Below are 21,195 nucleotides of genomic sequence, written 5' to 3' on the forward strand. Positions count from 1 at the left end.
GTAGTAGTAGTAGTAGTAGTAGTAGTAGTAGTAGCAGCAGCGGCAGCAGCAGCAGCAGTAGCCAGAGACGCAAGCAGACTAAGCGACGACGACAGAACGAGCACGGGGGCGCGCGGCCCCAGCCTTGGCACTGGTGGCACACATTGGCGGGGCCGCGGCGCAAGGACAGCCGGCCCACGACTCGCGCGGCTACGCGGAAACCGGCCGCTCCGGAGAAGCCCGAATGCCCTCCACGTTCGCGCGCCGGACCGGAGGCCGAGTCGGTGGCCCCCGCCCTTTGCCTTACCCCACCTCTCAACTGGGCTCGCACTAGTAGTGGATCCAGCCACGTGCAACACTTCTACATCGCAGCCGTCGTAGCAAGTGCGTAATGGCAAAGAACTAAAAGACATCATCACGACGGGATCACATGATCACCTGCTAACCACGGAGAACTGCTAACCAAATAGAATGCGCTGCCGCCGTGACGCCAACGAGGGAGGCTATCCTTGTCGGTCCCTTCGCTCTCGGGCAGTGCGAAAAGCATCGCAGTTTTCTGATTTTCGTACGCTCGGCAGCAAACGTTACTGGCGCTGTGCTCGGTTCCGCTTTCGGTTTTCCAGTTTTGCTGAAATACCCGCACTAAAGCGGCTACGCTTCCCTTAGTGGTGGTAATGGTCTACCCGCGGCATACACCATTCACTCAGTGACACGCGTTTTTATAATAATAATAATAATAATAATAATAATAATAATAATAATAATAATAATAATAATAATAATAATAATAAAATTTATTAACTCAAGATTGCCACAGCAACGATATGCCAAACATATCGGATCGGAAGAGGTTCTTCAGATTGCGCACATTTAGTTTCACAATGTTTGCATTATACTCGTATAGGGCCGCGCCGGTAGCTTTTAAAAGCTAACTCCGGCAAACAGCGCAATTCGGATGGTCGCAGAAAGTCAGAAAGCCAGTCAGAGCACGCACTAATCGAGGTCTTTGTCTTCCTACCCTACACCAAGCGCAAGCCGCCGCCCTTTGTCCTCATCCCGGATAAGGCATCCTACGTCCCATCCGGGACCACCTTCGGCGGAACCGCTACCCTTATTACGCACTGCATTACTTCCAATTTTCAGCAAGGCGGAAATTTGGGCGAGTTGGTAAGTATTCATTATTTTGCTTTTCCGATTTTCGACACGTGTGTCATGCTGCGACGCTAACACTTTCATCTCTGTGTTAATCTCAATGGGGCGCGAGGGGAAAAATAAGCGCACGTGTTCGCGGAAGGTATCGCAGTCGATCACAGAGGCAGTTCGGGGAGGTGGTAGTGGTTTATTAAAAAAAAAAAAAAAAAGGTGAAGCAAAAGAGTGTTGCCGGCCGCGGCAATTGCTATCTAATATCTTAAGCACCCGAGCTGCGGCCGCCGGAAATGGAAGGGAAAATGAGAGGATAGTGAGGAGAGTATAGAGGGGAGCGACAGCAAGAAAGGACAGGGGAGAGCATTGTACACTCGGAGGCAACCCATGCGATCCAGCCAGCCCACCACCGGAGCGTCGCCGTCAAATTGCTCTCAGATGTTGGCGGTCAAGTCGGACTAGGAGCGGTAGTCAGTGTCTCCTCACCCTCGAAGCAGGAGTCGGGCGCCGCGCAAGAAATGTGCCCAGAAAACTGCTCCCCGCGGCTTAAAATAGCATGAAGACTAACAAATGCCAGATCCGCTGAAAGGCTCAGAAGGTTATAGATAACGTCGAGTACAGACAGCCCGACAGCAAAGGTTTAGTTGACTCTCCAAGTAGTCACCTGCAAGCTTAGGAGTAGGATTATCCGCAGGAGAAAGTAGGAGACGTTTCGCTAACCGTGCTGTGGCGCCTCTGAGGTGGCGCCGCGACTGGCGCTTGACTGGCTTGACTCGAGCTGGTGTGACCTTGCGCATCCCGACGCCCCACTCTACCCGCTCTAGTCGGGTTCACGCACACGAGGCTGCGCCTAAAACCCCAGTTGTTCCGGGCTGCTACATGGAAAAGCCGGCCGCCATCTCTCACCGGGCACCTGCGGCGGTACCGTCGCCATCGAAGGTTTCGCACGCATGCACGCAGTCAGTCGGACAGTCTAACCTATATAGCGTTTAAAATAAAACGTTTACGTTTCAAGGCCATCTCAGGCTTTCTCCAAGAAAAACGTCGTGGCTTAGTAGCACTCGCACACTCTTTAGCCTGCGGCTGCCGCGGTGGCTCATTGGTTATGGTGCTCGTCTGCTGACCCGAAAGACGCGGGTTCGATCCCGGCCGCGGCGGTTGAATTTCTATGGAGGAGAAATAGCCTTAGTCGCTTTGGGACGTTAAACCCCATAAACCAACCAACCACTTTAGCCTGCGGCTGTAAAGTATTTTTGCAACATCAATATTTTTCTTGCTGCGGTGTTTTTGTAGCCGGGCGTATTTTTTGTTTGTGCGAAAAGGTATATTTCTTAGTGAGTAACTTTATTGCTCTATTTTTACTTCTAAGCACGCCCGAGAGTGCTCGCTGCCGTCGCTAGAGGAACTTCGAAACCTGGGTCCACGCTGCTTCCATCGACTATATTATTAGACTATTCACTCGACAGCTGTCATTGGACCTGGCTGTGTAGCAGGGCTCGAATGGTCGTTGAAGCCTATCCGTTCAAAGGTCTTCAAAATGCCCGTGCGAGGCCGTTTCCAAAAGTAAAAAAAAAAAAAAGTAATGCAAGGCTCACTGAAAGAAGTAACGGCTTCAGCGAGAGCTGAAACAATTGCATATGATAATGCAGTGTGGTCAAGCATGTGACACGACTGAAACTCGCATAATTTTGAGCGAACGCTGCTGCAGGTTTTATTCGAAGGCAATCATAGGCACATCATGCGATACTCAACGATATAAGAACAGCCGGGAACATTATCCCCATCAAGCGATACCCGATCACATCAGCCAAAACAGTTTGACGGTTTCACGCTGCCAGGCCTGTTACGGGCCAGCCTTGCTTACAGAATCGCTTGATAAACGCTCGTGTAGCACAAATTTTCGATTAAAAGGAAATTTACACCACAACTATACAGGAGCTGCACGGAAGAAAGAGAGATGATTTTAAAGAGCGCAACTTTGCTACGAACGTTGAAACCAATGAGCACAGTAACTGCCAACGCGCTTCTTGAGCACTGAGCGCATTCCTTCAATGACGATGGGTCGACGAAATTCGCAAAGAATGAAAGTTAATGGGTTTCTACATTCCAAAGCGAGCTTGGGCCGCCCAAAGTAGGGCTCCAAAACACTTTCGATCCCATGGGGCTTTTGGACCCCGTGGTGCTCCAACGGTGGAGGCTCCGTCGACGGTCCATGGAGCCACGGCCAAAGGAGCAATAGGCCGGATGCTTCCTTCTTATACGCTTGCGATACTCCTGAACATTTGTTGCGATCACCTGGCGACAATGCTTGGTTTGACCGCGAGGCCTGGCGCCTTCGCGTTCCGCCTCACGTATACGGTTAGATTTTGTTGCTGCCGACGCTTCTTCCCATACTCACGAGCACGCTACAACTTGACTCCGGCTCGAGTCTGATATGGAAGAAGAGCTGCAGGCTACGCGCGACCTCCGTTTTGAGCGGCAAAGAAGACGAAGTGGCCACGGGCGCCTGAGGAACCCTCGTGCTGCTTTGTAGCTGTGACTTGTCCACGGCCTTCCTTGAAGAGTTGCTCGGAGAGGGCTCCCTATAACAGCTTCTCGTTGTAGAATAAGTGACAAGTGAACGGTTTCCGGTCCAACTACTGCGCGTCTTCGTTCGCAAGGGAACTATCGGTAGAAGCAGCAAGCAGAAAGGAAGAAAAAAAAACAAAAACGGAACAGCGAAGCGCCATTCGTTCGGGGGATAGGGCGCGACCGGCACCAGACAGAGCCACATTTACCAAGCCTTACACTGATCATCGCTTGTCTTAACGACACACAAAACAAACCTAGCTGTCAGAGACAACGCGAACGGAGCGGCCCACGTCCTCATTTCAACAAGCACTCACGCCCTGACTGAAGGATTTCGACCAAGGCAACGGGGCTTGTTTTGCTTCGCGCGCACGGCCGTACGGCAGGGCGTGGGTAAAGATGACCTTAGGGTTCCTTCAATTTGTGCTCGCCAAAACATAAAGGTCTCTCGCATACAAACTGACCGACCTGCCCCGCTTTTCGCCCACGGTATTGCAGCGCTCCGCACGAGCACTTCTAAAAGCGACGGGTGAGACAGAAGTGCGCCGCAGCCGTGGCACGGCTTGAAAATGGCGTGAAAGCCGTGTGCGCCACCCTCGTCTGCATTACATGAAGGAAGCTTACCTGCACTAAGATCTCGCCGCACGCTCATGGGGGATAAAAGGCCGAACGCGGGAACTAACAGCGTTCCCGATAGCAGCACGCCGCCTTCCGCCACGGGTCGCGACAGAGCTAGGCTGAGCGCACGTCGGCTAGACCGTTCGCCATTTCGTCAAGAAATGCGCTGGGCAGGTATATATTATTTCCCCAAATGGTTATGCCAAGCGCGCGGCGACACGAAAGCCACCCAAATACTCTCCTTGATGAGGCCAAACATGCCTGCTAGCATGAATACCCCCCCCCCCCCCCCCCCCCCTCCTCGTTTTCCGCACCGACTCAGCGAAAGTGTAGCGGCATGTGTTCGTTTGGGGCAGCTGAGAGTTTTTCAGACTGCAAAGCGCCAGCGCTGTTGCCATCCTTTGAAGACTGTCGATAGAAAAACATTCTGGAGTACTGAACAGCTAAATGGCAGCCCCAGGCACGCACGCACGCACGCACACTACAGCCCAATGCGCCTCAACCAAATATTGCGCGCTTGTTTCCTTCGCATGCATGCAGGATATGTCCCACTGGGTAGTTAGGGCACGCGCAACCTTCTTGAGTATAATAAACAAACAGAGAACAGTATACGTATACTTGGTGTGTTGCAGTGGACGACATGAGCGAAATAAGAAGCGAATGCCTCAGCGGTTCTGCAGGTGGCGAACTCACAGAGGAAAAGCAAGGCTCACGCATGCATGCAGCCACAGCCAAGGGCAGGAGGCACCAAAATTAAAAAACAACAACAACAAACAAAACGAGAGCAGCAACCAGCGGACGTTGAAAAAGGGGTGAATAGACGTAAGTTCGAGCGTCCGGGAATGAAAATAAGGGACAAACGAAATGAACAGAACAATTTGCACCCAAAATCACAAAAACTCCAAGGAGACATAAGGCGCTTGCTTGTCTGCTGCAACCACAAAAAGAGAGCTACTATTAGCTTTCGGTTACAAAGTTCGTGCGAAAGGAAACCAAGGAATTCTCATTTCATGTCGCGGCTGGCAAATGTCTACTACGTCTCCAGGTGATGGACGCCGCTTCTGATGAAAGAAGGGGGCACCGCGCGACAAGGACAGTGACCGTGAGACTGCGGTGCACGCGATGCATCGGCATCACTGAGTGCTAATAGCAATACACGGGTTCAGACCGCCCTCTCGCTAAATGCAGCGTAGAAAGCACCAGCCTCTATAGCATCTGCTCCAATCGTTTGGATTAATTTCTTTCACCGCGTTTTTTTTTTTTTTTTTTTTTGCGGGAACAGGTGTTCAACTCGGTGTTTTTTTCTCGTTCCCTTTCAGCGTCAGGGGCTCAATCCTACGAAGAACATGACATGATACCTTTTTGCAGCCGACCAACGTGAGGTTGTATCGCGTCATCTCGGACACTTTGATGTGTACTATAGGTCGGTAAAATATTCCAGTTCACTTTAGCGTCGGTACGCATACCCAATATGTGAGCAACCTGCCACTTGCGCTGCTAGCGAGGCAGAATCTGGAATGGGCCAGCGTCGGGCCACACACTGAGCTTGGCTGGGCTGTGTAGAGAGAGGCCCAGGCGGTCGTCAGCCAGGCCACGATGCGGGCCCGGGCAGGGCTCGGGCTTACAGCATCGGAGCTGGGCTGGGCCTCTGAATGAATCCCGTGCAGTGCTCTACTGAGTGCGCCCGTGCTTGTGCTGAGCAAACGCTTTTCTGAGCACCGCTGCCACTAACTCGAAGGTTCTTTCCTTTTAATGAAGTTCTTTTGTTTCTAGAATGACAGCTATTTACGGCGCAATGCACGATAGCACCCTAAACAATTACTCCGGACGATCAAAAGAGTAATTTGCATCGCCATGTTTTCAATGGCGGCCACTAGTTCCAGCAACGCAATCAATAGGAGAGCAAAAAAAAAAAAAAAAGGTCACATCAAACGCACTGCGTTCTTGTTTCTCCTCATGGCGGAATCAAGGACGGCGCTATGTAAAGCAGGAGGAGGACAATGAAAAAGAAAGGCGCAGGGAAAGGGCGAGCCGAGAAGGCCGAAAGGAAGGAAGGCGCACAAATTGTCTCAAGGATGGCGCATCCTTCGGCAGCCGATGTAGGCAACAATATCGAGGGCAACCCAACACCGGAGCAAGCGCGCCGCAAGGGCGAGGGGGAGACGCGCGAAGCCGACGCTGGACGCGGCCGCGGCGTGCCCGCGATTCAGCAGAACCGGAACAAAGGACCGCGCGGCAGCCAATCCACACAGACGGGCGCGGGCTCCGGCCCGCAAGGTTCCCTTCTTTTATTACTCCTATTTTCCCCGCTATTGACGCCGAAAGGCTTGCCTTGGATGAAATCGCGCTCGTCAATTTCCGTCCTTGGTGGAATGTAAACGCGCGCAGACTAGCAGCAATAGCAGCGTCGGCGGCAGAAGTAACAGCCGGGTCGTCCTTCGTCGGCGCAGAAAGAGAAATCGGCGAACAGGCAACGGCGCCCTCCGAGGGGCAGCACATTCACTTCCGCCGCGGAACTGCCTCTTCTTCCCTTGCGCCGGACAAGTGCGGCGTTCCTCTTTGAGCAAGCGCGCGCACGTGACTGGGGGCTGACTGCCGTTTCCGCGGCTGAGAAAAACCTCCGGAAGCGATGACGCGGAAGGCGCAGGGGACGATGCGACATCAGCCAGCCAGGCGGCTGCGCGTCTCACACAGCGTGCCGAATGCTGTTTGATGCATTTGCAACACATGGCGCTGGCAGGCTTTCAGTGACACTTGCCGGGAAGTAAATAAAACTGCAACTAAGACAAAAATAAAGTGTCGAGAAGGAACGGACGCTATGGACAATCCACAGCAACCTTCCGCATTTGACGCTTCACCCGGCGACGGTCTGGTAGATGGGGAATGTCCGATCCAATTTTCCCCGTCCACGCTCGGTAGGTGACATGGGCCTTGGTTTCAAAGCTGAAAGTAAATGTTGCTGCGACGACTTGGCCTGGTTCTTTATTTTTGCTACGAGTCGCGCCGTTCACTTTCCACGTGTACATTTCCAGGAGCCAGCGGCTCGTTGAGAGCGCAGCCAAGACGGCGCATGCGTTCCGGCTCCTTCAGTCGCGTCATCCGTACCGTTCGGCCGCGCACTCACCTGCGCAGCCACGCATACGTGGACCCGTGTGTACGGCGCCTGACATGGCGGCAGCAACGCAGAAGGGGGTGCGACCTTACAGGCGTCCTCGGTCGGAAGCGGCTAAGTGGGACAGGGGAGCGCCGCGAGGCCCGGCTAACCTTGCCGCCACTAACCCAGAGAAGCAAGGACGCCGGCCCGATGAGCAGCCGCCATCGCAGACAGCTCTCGCAGGCGCGCACTTTCACGTCCGCAGCCCCGAACAAACTTAACCGCCCCGCGGACAACACATGTGCCGTGCAGGGAAAGCACGCGTGTTCGCCTGCACTATGCGAATGTCTTCCCGCGTCCGCATCAGCGTTGCCATTTCATTATTCCATAGAGCAGATTTTCACCATAAAAGAAAATCTCGAAGTGGGTCGTGTTATTCCAGCGCCATCAATATACCACCGCTTGGTTGGGTGACTTTTTGCCAGCTATTTTCCTACCTGTCTCAAGTCAGGAACATTGGCTCAGCAGGCCGTCTCGAGTGTTTGTATCCTCGCTGCATTACGGCAGCCGCTCTAGACACCGCCCCCAAATTACGGATACCGTTAAGACGCAACCACGCACGCACACACAGAAACACACTTCAAACGTTACAGCACTCTGCACAGCACTTGAGATCCATGCAAACATACGATGGAAGCGTGCATACGAAACGGATATTATGGTTCCGGGTTACTGAGGGGTCTAAATTGCGAAGGCAACTCCGTTTGTTTCGATTTTTTGTTTCGAATTGAGAAAGACGAAAAGAAGCAGCCAACTGTGCCAGTCAGGACTTAGAAAGCAAAACACGCCGCGCCAAATCTGGCGAACAATGGACGCTTAAGTGAACCGACTGCGACGCACCTCGCAGCAGCGAACAGACCCTGAACCATTTTCGTTCCCTGAAAGCCAAGGGGGGAAATAGCGGGGCGGGGGGCGACTCGAGGCGCCGCTCTACGGTCCACTTAATAAAGACAGGGTGAAAGGCCGCGATCGAACCCCAAATGGGAGCGAACCACGCGGCAACCAGGCGAACCTTAAGCCGCCAGTGGCGTGCCAGATGAACACACCTCGCTCGGCACACTTATTTACCGCCGAGGTGTTTGCGGGAGAAGCTGCGCAGAGAAAGTTTGGTGCTTCGAAAACGGCTGCGGCGCACAACACGCAGGCACACACACACACACAGTCCCCCGAGCGGCGGGCAAAACGGGGGAGGAGGGAGACCCACATGCGAGCAGCCGCGACGGCGGCTGCAGGCTGCCGAAAGTGGGACAAGGTCAGCGGAGGCCCGCACACACACACACACACACACACGCGGGACGGCAGGAACGGCAAGCGAATACGAAACCAAAAGAAAAAAAAAACGCTCCTTCTCCCACCTAAGCGCCCCTTCCCAGAGAAACGCATGCGGAAGAACGCGGCGTCGGAAGGGGAGGAGAAAGCGGCGGCTCTCACTTTCGGCCGCACCGGCCATGCGGGCCTCCGAAACGGAAGAGAAGAAAGGCCCCGCAGCAGCCGGAAGGCTCCCAGAGTGCGTGCATACAGCGAAAGCGACGCGTGCTGGTGCCGAAGAAGGGGACGCCGGGCGCGAGGGAGGGGGGTGGCGAATGTTGGTCTCCAGACGGTTTCAGTCTGCCACCACCATTGGCACCTGAGGGGGCTGCCACGCTTCCGCCCTCTGCGAGAAGAGAAAAGATTCGGCGAGAGCTTACGCGCGAAAGAAAGCGGCGCCAGCTGCGAGGCGCGGGCAGGGGGGTGGTCCGAGTACATCGAACACTGGAAGCACGCAAAATCCAAAGACGGAAAGTGGCTGAAGGCAGCAGAAGGTGATGCGGAAAAAAGACGCAAATATCAATGGAAGCGCGATTCGTTGCTTTTATTCGTAGCTTGAGACATGCGGAAGGCAGGCTTCCAGTCAAACAGAAGCATGCCTCGCAAAGGAACCACACGTGACCCCGCCGTGAAAGCGCCTTCACGTCTGGCACCTGCCAGGTCTTCCTTGATCGTGCATGCTAACTGCGCCAACCAAGACAGCACATGGCAGTGCCTTACGGCTGCATTAAACTATATTGCCAATACGCGACTCGGCATGCCCTTACTGCTTCGCTCCGACCGCCCTCCAGCAATCTTTCGTTTCCTGCCCGAGACAAACAAAAAGTGCTTTTGTTCAGCTCGCCACACACCGACTCAGTACACCAGTGAGAGTGATGTCTGAAGACGAATTTGGTTCCATAGCATAGCTGTCCGAACGGCGCATTGTAAAGAGGTGTACAACCATCCAACGGCTGTTGTAATAAGCATCACCATCAAGGCAAGCTCGGAAAGCCCTTTCTGGAAAGCCCATGGGCTTTTCTCCTAAGTGGACTGCTGAAGCACCCGTGGAAGCCCTACGCTCAAGAGGGATGAGGACGAGATTCCCTCTCACCTCCGAGAAATCACACAGCATGGCTCACAAACAGTACATTTATGGCACAGGCTATGCGAACCCACTGGAACCGAGCACCAGGCACGGGCGCAGGGACACGGTTCAGGAGCGGCCGCGAAAGCACGGCGGGTGCGCACAGGCCCTTGCGAGCCCCCAGCGGCGTTGTTGGCGTGACGTACTCGCCTCGCTAAGCGGCAGACCTAGACCCACATTTCCCCTCGGCTCAGCCACAGCGGCCGCCGGCAGAAATCCGTTTCCGTGTTTTATCGCCCCCTCTCCGACGCCGCCTATCGTGTCCACTCGCCTTTTGTTTTCAGGCGGGTCGCTCCGCTGTGCGCTTTACGCGGAGCTGCCGCGATAAAGCGGATTCCGCTATGACTCACGCCGGCGACGACGCTGGCCCCGTTCGGAGCCGCCGTAATAGCGGGGTTCCGCTGCCGCCCGTCCCCGATTCACTCAAAGCGGAATCACCGATGCGCTTGTCCACGCCGACGCGGCACGCCATAAGTGTGCGACAACAGCGGCTGCCAGTGTTCGACCGCCGACAGCTCGATCAAAGCAGCCGCGGCGGAGGTACAACTAATGGCAAAAACACCCGGCGGTCGCAGTTATCCCCGGGGCGGTTACTGCGAAGAATCAACGTGCACCCAAACCACCGGCCACCAATCACATCGTACCGCTAGCCGCGTGCACTCTATCAGCTATTCCTCAATACGCTGTGAGAGAACCTCGCGTCCTGCTAGAGCGTCGAAATCAACGCGATCGCACATTATAGCAGGTTTGGAATGGGAGGGGGGGTATCGGCTGGGGGGGCAGGGGAACAGCGCCCCTAACCGATATGGTCCCCCAATTCCAGAACTCCCTATTAGCCACACGGGCTAACGAAACCTGCGCGCGCTGTCGCCCGATTACAAGCGGATAATGCACAAACAGACAACAGATAAGCGGATAACAGAGATGCTTGGACACCTCCCATCAACATGGCAGCACAGAACGATAGATGATGGCGGATCGCCTAACGGAGGCACCGGCCACACTCCGCCTTGGGAACTCGATGAAGTACTACTAACAAAGGCTGCCTCGCACAAGCTGCGCTCAATATGAAGGCGAGGCTGAAAGTAATGCTTTATTTTCTATGCCGACGGTCGTGGTTCAGCAGGGGATGTTTGAAACAGCGACAGGTTTCGACACAGACGTTAGTCCTTTCCCCCAATATGTACACTCTTTGTCAAAAGTTTAGAGCCCAGGGGGTTTGCTTCTAAGCTCGCAGTGGGACTCCTGTAGGATTTGTGGAAGTCCTACCCATTGAAGGAGGCAGGACCGGAAATCCTTTTACGTTCAGGAAAGTTAGAAATGCTAGAGATGCGTTACGAGCGATACGGCGTGGCTCTGAAGTAAACCCCTTGGGCTCCAAACTTTTGACAAAGGCTGTACATTAATTTAGAGGTCGACCGCACGGGCGCCACCCAAACGTACAAACCATCAAGAGTTGACGCGAAAGGTCACAGATGGCAGGAATCAAGTCGCAACTCGCACTACGCGGGATCTGTGCCTTCCATTTCAAATCGGTCAGAGTATGTACCCCAGCCGGGTCTCTGCCAGCCTCCCATCCATTAGATGCTTGATACCCTCTTAGTCTGGTTCCGGTTCCGGACCAACTTTGGAGCAAGCCCGCATTCAAAAACTACCAAACGAAAATTTAACAATAAAATCTTGAGCGCGCTTTGGTGCTCTCACTGTTTCGCTGAAGAAACAGAGACACGACTGATGCTTGATACCCTCTTAGTCCGGTTCCGGTTCCGGACCAACTTTGGAGCAAGCCCGCCTTCAAAAACTACCAAACGAAAATTTAACAGTAAAATCTTGAGCGCGCTTTGGTGCTCTCACTGTTTCGCTGAAGGAACAGAGACACGACTGCTGAAATCCCTAAAATTTGACCCTTGTTTTTTGAACGCCACTGCGGATATTGAGACCCGGCGGGCATCGGGCATAGCCAGCGATGACGAGATGGAATCACTGTAGCGCAAACGGTGTTTGTTACAGCGCTGCCGCCCAGCAACCAGATCTTCACCTTGACAGCACAAGCAAGGGTAGGAAACTGCGGTTAGTTTCGGTTTCAGCTACTTCAGCGCACCTGGCGAATGGAGGCGGACCGATCGAGTCCATCTCGAGGATGAAGTCTTTTTTTGTTTTGCTGGATACCGTTGTCACGATGAAGATACGACGCTCTAGTTAGCCTCCCTCCAGACGCTAGGGGAAGAATTGGCGTTGACGTCCGTTCACTTGATAGACAATGGCGTATATACCGAAGTTTCCTGCCTCTGGAAGAGCCTTCGAAAGCCAGGACCACACACTTACTCCCCAGGAGCCAGTTCCATAAGGGCGGCCAAGCTGATGACCGTTTGGTTGGAAAGTTTCGGAAAGTTCGGTTCATATCCTCCCTCCGGTTCGCCTCCGCGTTCGCCTGAGTTTGTCAAGAACGGGAGTTAGAAGCACTTCATGTTTTAAAAAACCTACGCACGGAAACGTAAGAGCTGGAAATGGGTGTGCCACGCTCATGACACACACCGAACATATTTAGTATTCCCAACGATATTCTGCACGTCACTGTTTAGCACTTTTTTTTTTCACGCCAAGACTCTTGCACATGCAACAGCATGCAGTCTTGAACATCCAGATCAGTGTTGTGCCGCCCTACAAAAATGGACGATAAATGAACGCCACAACGGAAGCTCGAATGTTGAAACGATAACAAAAATCAGTTGGAAGTGAAGGACGACCAATACGTACCTGGCAACGAATGTCCCATCAAATCGTGGCTTGCTGGGCTCGTTGGTGGCTGGTTCACGAAAAACTGTAGCGCAACGGAAGACGAAAGAAAGAGTGATAAGGACTGGTGAGGCTAAATTTTCAACTCTGAGGAACCAGTTGCGGCACGTGAGTAATTAGTGACGAAGAAACCCAATTATTTACTTTTCTTAAATCCGGCACCTCGTTCCCCATCGAAACACATACACTAAACTGAACGAGGATTATGATGAAAAAGAGGGCTTTCGTCTTTTTTCTTTATTAAACTGCAACGCTGGATATTTTTCCCGGCTTCTTCTCGACTGCTGCTTGCAAACATACAAACACAGACAAGTGCGCGCATACGTCCAAGGGGTTCACCGGGACTCCCAATAATGCTGCGCCCTGTCATGACTATGTGGCGATACATGATAAGCGGTGGCCCCTTCAAAACGCCCCGACGACGCCACGAGACAGCCCGCTACATATGCTAGACCTACAACCGGAGGCCCTCTTTACAAGCGGCAATAGTGGCCGATGTTAGATGTGCGGGTCGGTCGGCCCACCGCTGCTGGGCCGGAGTCTGAACTGTCGACTCGAAGAGCTGCTGCTGCACGGGTCTGAGTATAGGGGCTCCGAAGTTTATTTATTTATTAGTTCATTAATTTATCTCTTTACACACACATACTACAGGCCCATCTCGGGACCAAGCACGGGTGAGCACAGCACATAAAAGGCCAAAATATAAAAATAAGTTTAAAAGAAAAAGGTTTATTTCACATATCGGCGAACAGTTCAGAAGTGGAGCACACAATACCGAGCGTTTTTTTTTTTATCTGGTCGCGGATCTGCGCTCGGAGCGTCGCCTCCCTCCTGATGTTGATGATTTAATCGTCTTCGGCAGCGCAGAGACTGGGAAAAGGCGCTGCTCGGTCCGACGCCCAAGAAAGGCTGCTTCGTTTTGTGGCCATTAAACGCGCGCCCGCAGGGTTGGTTTCAGTATCGGCTCGTTTTGCGCGCATCATTCCACGTTCCATATCTCGAAACACAATGCCGAATTCTGAAATTTGGAAAATGGGTTCGCCTACGGTGTTCAATGCCTCCGACCCCGCCATATAATGCTGTGTCCGAAAACAAGAATTTAAAAAGTTAATTAGTTTACAGTCGCTAATTATTCGTCTCTTAATGACTTCCTTGCACGGACATACGTTCGTCTTGCCGCACAATCCACATGCACAGACTGTGCTAGCTTATCTTCCATGGCTTTCTAAATAAAGATCCATAAAGACAAATGTGTCATCAATCTTTAGCGCCCCAAGCTGCCTGATGGATGCATCTTGGGCCATATCGCGCATGTTGAGGCGGAGTCATCAAGTCCCTTCAAGACCTTGCAGTTCGTGACACGAGTACCACGAAGTGAGGAGGAATCCGTCGTCCTTCCAACACAGAGGGCCACTGTCTCTCGCAGCAGCGCCAGTGGGTCGGGACCAGTCGGGACAACCACCTGCGGCGTCCCTAGGCAGAGGGAAATGAGGGGCGCTCCGTGGCTCCGTCGGGACGACGCCTTCTGCTGCCCGAACCACAGCGTCGGCGCCCCTGCTCGGCGGCTTCTGCATGCCTGGCCGACTGGTCAGGCGCAGTCAGCAGGGATTACACGCACGTCGACCCTGTCGCAGTCTTGAGCCGGATATGACCGCATGCCAAAGGAGAAAAGGTTGCTTTCTCTCACTGCAACGGCAGCTTAGCCGTCCCTGCTTGGTCGACCCACCGGCTCTGGATGTCGGAAGGTGCCGACTCGAATTCGCCACGCTGGCGGCAGACACCGACTACCAGACACCCTCTCAATTAGCGTCGGCCACGACGGAAGGTGGGAGCATGCTACCAAGCAAAATGCTTTCTCCTGAAGTGAGCTCGCAGGCGCGGGACAAGCAGCGAGCAATGCGGCCCGAGACCCACCGCGACGGGTAACCGCCGCCGCAGAGAGAGTCGACCAGGAGACGCCCCCCCCCCCCCCCCCCCCCTCCCCTCTTTCCTGGGCCGCTCGAGCCGAGGCCTGCGAGTGACAGCATGCGGCAGCGACGCCTGTGTGCCAGCCTGCTTGGGAGGTCCGGAACATCACAGAAGCTCCTATATGCGCTTTCGACAATGCGCTCCACAAACGGGGAACCAATGCAGCCCAGCGGTAATTAAAAGCTCGCTATATTTTCAAAAACCCGGACGAGAATGCAGACCAGACCTGAAAGAGCCGTCCAATTCCCCAGCTGGCGCTGAACAGCATCGTGTCCCCGCAACTGTCAAAAGCACGCTATAGAACGAAATTGGAATTTCGCCGACGGCATGCTGCACGAGAGGCGCGCGCCAGATCCTGTGTGACGTTCACGGAGGCTCAGGAGTGGTGACGTCGCTCACGTCAGCGTAATAATGGCGTACGCCCCGAAAAGGTGGCGCCCACGCAAGCGCGACTGCTGTTTAAAGTACAGTTGGTGCAGGAGCAGGATGACCAATCGAACTAGGACGACTCAGCTAGCCAGCAACGTATTACGAGCTGCAGAGGCCAGTACTCGGGGAGCAGCACTCGTCGATGGCCCGCTGCTCGGAGGATATGGCCAGGAGACTGAACAAGCATGCGAAACGACGGAATGTCACCAGCCACGGCCAAGGGATGACATTAGCGGGCAACTGCTCGACGGTTACGAGCGCCAGCGAGCTCAGCGGCGGCTGGAAAAAAGCATTCATTTGCTCTCGCGCGTGACCCACTTCTTCCGTCGCACGCGCCCCGCAAGCACTGGCGACCTTGACGCGGGACAACCAATCAATAAAGCGCATTCATTCCTCGCCCGAACACCAGCTGGAGTGCTGGGGTGACCCCCATTCTTTTTTGGCAGGCTGAGAGTTTCATACGCAAGCTGACGAGAGAACTTGAGCGACCTAAGCGTCAGCAAAAAAAAAAAAAAAAAAATGAAATAAGCGCGCCCGTCACCGAAGCAACCCATCTTGGCAGCTCGTAAGCTCGAAACAGCGTTGCATAATCGCATAAGCGATCGGCGACCCTTTCACTGCTTGCAATGTCAGGGGCCCGGTTACGTGAGGAGAACGCGTGGAAAAAAGTAAAGCAAAAGGCTGCACGCGTGCGTCCCCCCCCTTGCACGAAAAAATAGAGCAACGCACGCAGGCTCTTCTCCAGCAGCGCGGATGGTGTAGTGCCCTATAGCTATCGCGAGCTCGCGCACCCCGGCCGGTCGGTTCGAGAAGTACTGTATACAGTTCAAGGTTGTTCTGCGCAAAAACTGGAGCGCACCCGACGTCAGCCGCTGTCCAACGGAAGGAGGCGAGGAAAATAAAAATACCAACAAAGACAAAGCGAGAGTACTTGCACGGGAGCGAGAGTCCCCCCGAGAAGGAAAACGAGAGACCGAGGGGTGCCCATTTTGTAAGGGGCAGCCGGCGACGCCAGGAAGAAGGCAAAAGTGGGCCACGTAACAGCCGCAACGACGGGCACCTAAACAAACGGAGGCGTCTGCCGCACCGAACCGAAGGGGAAGAAGCGCGGCAACAGCATCGGGGCTGCTGCGTTCTGGTTACGTAGTATACTATGTGCAGCAGCGGTGTAAGTATAGCGGCGCGCGACAGCCGTGGCAAAGCCACCGAAGGAGCCAGGGGAGACAAAAACACAGGCACAGCGGGGGGAGGGTGCGCAGCTGAGGCGCCGAAACTGGGCCACCGCGGCGCTGTCAAGGTAACGTCGCAGCAGCAACAGCAGCTCCCAGAGGAGGGAAGAGCAACCGAGCCGGGGATGAGGAAACGCGGCCATCAATCGCGCACCTCCGGCCGCTCGGCGACGGACGGAAGAGTGGTCGCGCGTGCGGCGACCCGCCACCCACGCCAGCCGGCGAAGAAAGTGAATTCACTCTGGACGCACCGCACACTATAGCCGCGTTCCGAGGCACAAGACGAATCGGCGGAAAGCCCAAGGCGAGGAATCCGCGGCAGTAGGAGGCTCTTCCACGGGCATCATTCGCGAGTGGCTGCAACGAAAGTGTCCGGATTCCCATATCTCACAAAGTAAACCCGTTGCAGCGTCATAAAGAAAAAGCAGATGCCCTTGTTTCCCGAAATCCGAACACAGGGCACATTTGATCTGAAATCCACGGACTGTAATGAAAATGCCTTGTGGAATACTGAGCAGTAAGTCGAATCGCGTTAAATTCTTTATTTACTGGTGAGATGACTTCCTACAAAGTGCATCGCACACTATGGTGTAGCCTGCAGCTTCTGAGGGGAAAGCTGACAGAAAGTGCAGAAAAAAAGAAAGGCTAACAAACCGAGACTCCGTCGATCGTAGACTACGGCGTTTACGGGAAGGAACACAATGCAACTGGTTGCCAACAGTCCCAAAGACTTGTGTAGAAGAGACTCTGGCGAGCTCGGTGGCCAAGGCAGCTCTATTAAACACCAGCTGGAGACTGTGCTGGCATATCGCAATCAACAGTTTCCAGAAACATGCCCAGAATCGAAATGGAGAACCCAACTACATAGCCCGCCCTCCGTCCCGGTCGGCATCCGAGCGCACTTTGTTACGTTAGGTTCAGGCAATGAATGAACCCGGCAATCGCGGGAACGCTATACTAAAACCTTCGTTGGTCAGAATGGCTAGACGGCCGTCCACGCAGTAGTGATTAAAATGCATGGCGTTCTTTTCGCAAACTTTCGTCACCCAAACCAATCGCGCGGGTTCGAAAACTGACAGCTTTTAGGCCCCCAGGTAAAACAAAAAAAAGCAGCCCTGGCAAGTAAAGAGAATCGGACGGTGAGTGCCTGACGCATACCGCTGACTGCCGCTACATTTCAGGCCAAATAAAAGTGGAGTGGAAACCGAACCTTCGACCTTCGCGCTAGGTAGCGCAGAACTGCCCCGTTCCGGAGAGCACGTGCGGGGGAGGGAAGCCTAACCGTCTAACTGGAATCGCTCCGCATGAGTTCTTTCAATAAGAACCGCACTATCAATAACACACGCACACAGAGGGGCGGGGGGGGGGGGGGGGGGGCACACGAGGAGGGGAGTAAAACCGCACGCGATTCGAGCGACGTCCACGCACGCAACGCTCCGCCACCGCTGCTGCCCCCGGTGCGCGCACTTGCACGACCCGGCGCAAACGACAGAGCACGCGCACAATGGCTGCCGCCGCAGTGACCCCAATTTGGGACATTAAAACCGCGTCAGGCTTTTTCCGCCGCCGCCGCAGAGGCTGCGCTGCGGCGCGGGCACTGTGTGCTCTACAGGCACGCGCGTGTGTGCATGCCAGCCACGCAACAGCGAACGCCGAATTAAACGACGCGTTCGCAGAGATGGCCTGCACAGTCCAAAGGGACGCGCCGCTGGAAAAAAAATATAAAGGGAGGGGGGGGGGGGGGGGGGGGGAATAGACGCGGGCAGCCCTTCCCCGAAAGCTTGTACACTGACGGCCTCGACACACTTTCGCAGCATCCACATACGTTAGCCAGTTTTCAGTGGCTGCCAAACACACGCCTCAGTTTTCATTTCTATCTTTCTTTCACAAATGTACAATATAGCATGCCTACCTGGCACTACGCGTCCCGAAAAAGGCCCCGCGCAGTCCGTACTAAAGAGGGATCTGCTGCGATCAGGAGCGGGGCAGCCAAGGCGGGGATGAGCGGCGCAGTTCGGGACTAGTTCTGGATAGCCCGGTTCTAATTCACACGCCTTCGAACCTTACCCCATGGTCGTTCACGCACTGTGGACATTTAGGCAGCTGCGAGGCTCGATAATCTAGCCCGCGCGGACTTATAAACTGTGAGACAACGCGGCGGGCACTAGCATTACATTACTATGTGCTGCAATGTGATAAAAATTTGAAGAACACTCAAGCTTTATAGGCTACGTATACGGTGCATTACGGCCGAGCCATTTTCAGCGTGTACGCGGTTTAAAGACTAGCTCCCGACATATTCAGCGGTGCGCACCGAATGCTAATCAACGAATGGACTAAAATCGAAACCTGGTAGTACTATAGCGCGCGCGCGCGCAGTTGTCGAAATGAGGAGAGCGACCTGCAAGGCTTCGAAAGCAGCGAAGCCCCTGTGAGTGCTTTCCAACGGGGATACCATATCGAGCAACTGCGCAGGAGGGAATTCTGGGAACCTTCCAGGAAAATGAACTCAGAACGCGGTGATCGAAAATTAGGAAGGAAATAATACTTGCAACCAACAAAAAATTTAAATTTTCTTTGTAGGGAGAAAACCTCAAGCCGGAGTTAGATTAACGTCGGCAAGCTGCTGGACAAAAGCTTGCACGAGATAAGCGGGGCGGAACGACACAAACGGAGGCAGTTAGGAAGACAATGTCACCACCCACGGCGCATGCAGACCTTGCGCAGAGGCCAAGAACGAGTGACCCAAAACGACAAAGAGCCCAGAACGCTGCCGGAAGGCAAGAGGACTTCCCCTTTTCTGCACGCTTTCCAAAACGGGGACAAGTATCCTCGCGAGCCTGTGTATATATATATATATATATATATATATATTATGGGCGCAAACTACACGAGTACGCTTACGTCGCATATACGGCCGGTGTATAGACGTATACGTGTATTGAAAAACCGCGCCCCAGTTCCTTTCATCGTGAAGCGTCTTTCAAGGGAAGGTGCGTGTCGGGAAACGAGGATGCTCGGCGCGAATAGGGTCGCCGCAGTGCTCCTGGCCCGGTGACCGCGGGGATGGAAACGCGGCGCGACCACGGTGCAAGACATCAGGCCCGAGCTGGCATCGACCTTTCGTCGCAAGGGGGATCACGTGAGTTATCTTTCTGAGACAGCAGAAAGTGCTACAAAGAATTTCTGCGTTTTAAAAGGCGCATGATGCGTGATTCTGTTTACTTTTCCGCGCTAGCAAGTTCCTGTTTTGCACGCTGTATAATTACTAATCGTGGTAACAGCGGCATGATATTTATGCTTCTGTCACGGTGGTTTATTAGTGGCTCAATGCCACACGTACCCGACAGAGCTCGGTGAAAGCTCCGATGCAAACTCTTCAGTGTTGTCCACAACAGCAGCCACACATTCGCTGAATGACGGTTGGGGAATCTTGGTCGATGGACCCTTTCAGCGGTGGATAAAACTCACCACGCCATTAGGCTACAGCTTATTCAGTCAGCTAGTGATGTGATTTGTTACCGAAAAAGTCGATTTAGCACCTCAGATGGACTATAAACATGACCGACGCACTGCAAAGCCCGAGAGCGACTCGCTCGGTATGACACAAGACGAGAAACTTACGGGACGCCTACGGCCAGATAAAGCAACCCTTATTCACATCTAGCGCGCGCCAGAAAGGAAGTCAAGGCCAAGGCGTAATAAAGGGGAAACCGTTGCGCGCATCCCGAAATAGCAAGAAGGGATATGGGGTCCGACTCCCAGTGTCGCCGGTGATGTGCTTGGTGGTGTGCTCCGTCCTCATCACGTGACCTCGAACACACCACAGAAACACGTGCAGGCATGGAGGAACCTTGGCGCCTTGCAGTCGCGAACTCTTTGGTTTGCCGCGGGCCCACCAGGCCCAAAGGGTCGTTGGCTGCTATCCGGCGATCCTGCCATGGGAAACACGAGATCGGACGGCTCACACCGGTGGACTCTTCACGAGGGAAGGATGGATCAGCCGTGACCACCCCCGCTTTGTCGGGCTGCTCAGGGGCACGCGGGCAATGGATCGGCGCCGCCGTCGCCGCCACTCGGTGCCGAGTCCGTCGCCCCACAGGAATGCGCAGTTCGGCACAAGCGCCGCATTCAGCATCACCGGCGAAGGGGATTAAACGCCTTTGTTCACGGCGACGCCGACGTTCCTTGCGTCTTTCCCGAACCAGAGCGCTTTTGTAGCCCGATGGCGCCTGCCTGGCTCGCCTGTTACCGCTGGCTGGGCCTCCGATCACAACACCGGGTACCCACCGATGATAACAAGCATTCCCCCGGCCTCGTGCTCGGCTTATCTCGGGTGAAATGCTTGGGAAAATGGGCTTTTGACTAGGGCAGACGGAACCGATTTTCAATGAACTTCGAATCATCCGCTTGCGACAGCTGTACGAAACTTTACTTCTACGGCGGTATAAAGCCAGCGTGATCGAGACGAAAATACTTTGTGCCATGGCAGTCTTTGGACAAAGCTGCCCTTGCGTCATATAAATTGATCATCATCATCAAACGGCAAGGTATACGAGTGTAAGGAAAGTAAAAAAAAGGCCGAGCATCAACAAATAACAGGTAAAAGCAGCAGCAGCAGCAATAATAATAATAATAATAATAATAATAATAATAATAATAATAATAATAATAATAGCCCAAGAAAGTGTACCAGCAGCACAAACGACGATAGTGCATCTTTCCTATGGCGCGGAGGTATTTTCGGTTGGCACTTCATTTTTTCTTTTTTTCTTTTTTTTTTTTTCAGCGGAAACTGATCTGAAAGGATAGCGAGCGCGGTCAACCTTTTGCGTGCCTAAATGAACATTTGTTGACGTTCGGCGGAACTTCCAAC

At 53.8% G+C, this 21,195-nt stretch overlaps 1 protein-coding gene across 4 annotated transcripts in view; it reads right to left on the reverse strand.

Annotated features, from left to right (window-relative positions):
- The window catches only part of ftz-f1 (ftz transcription factor 1), a 290,320-nt gene that overhangs the window by 130,147 nt on the left and 138,978 nt on the right, over positions 1 to 21,195 (reverse strand). Inside the window, exon 2 of one of the 4 annotated variants that reach the window (XM_089581196.1) lies at positions 12,655 to 12,718. The exons of the other annotated variants lie outside the window; for them this stretch is intronic. Coding sequence (XP_089437322.1) covers positions 12,655 to 12,673 — 19 coding nt within the window. The 5' untranslated portion in view covers positions 12,674 to 12,718. The remainder of the gene's footprint in view (positions 1 to 12,654; positions 12,719 to 21,195) is intronic. 4 annotated transcript variants of the gene reach the window in all.

This window comes from Amblyomma mixtum, chromosome 3, assembly GCF_055824585.1.
Source record: "Amblyomma mixtum isolate Tamu chromosome 3, ASM5582458v1, whole genome shotgun sequence".
In the NCBI taxonomy this organism is placed as follows: Eukaryota; Metazoa; Arthropoda; class Arachnida; order Ixodida; family Ixodidae; genus Amblyomma; species Amblyomma mixtum.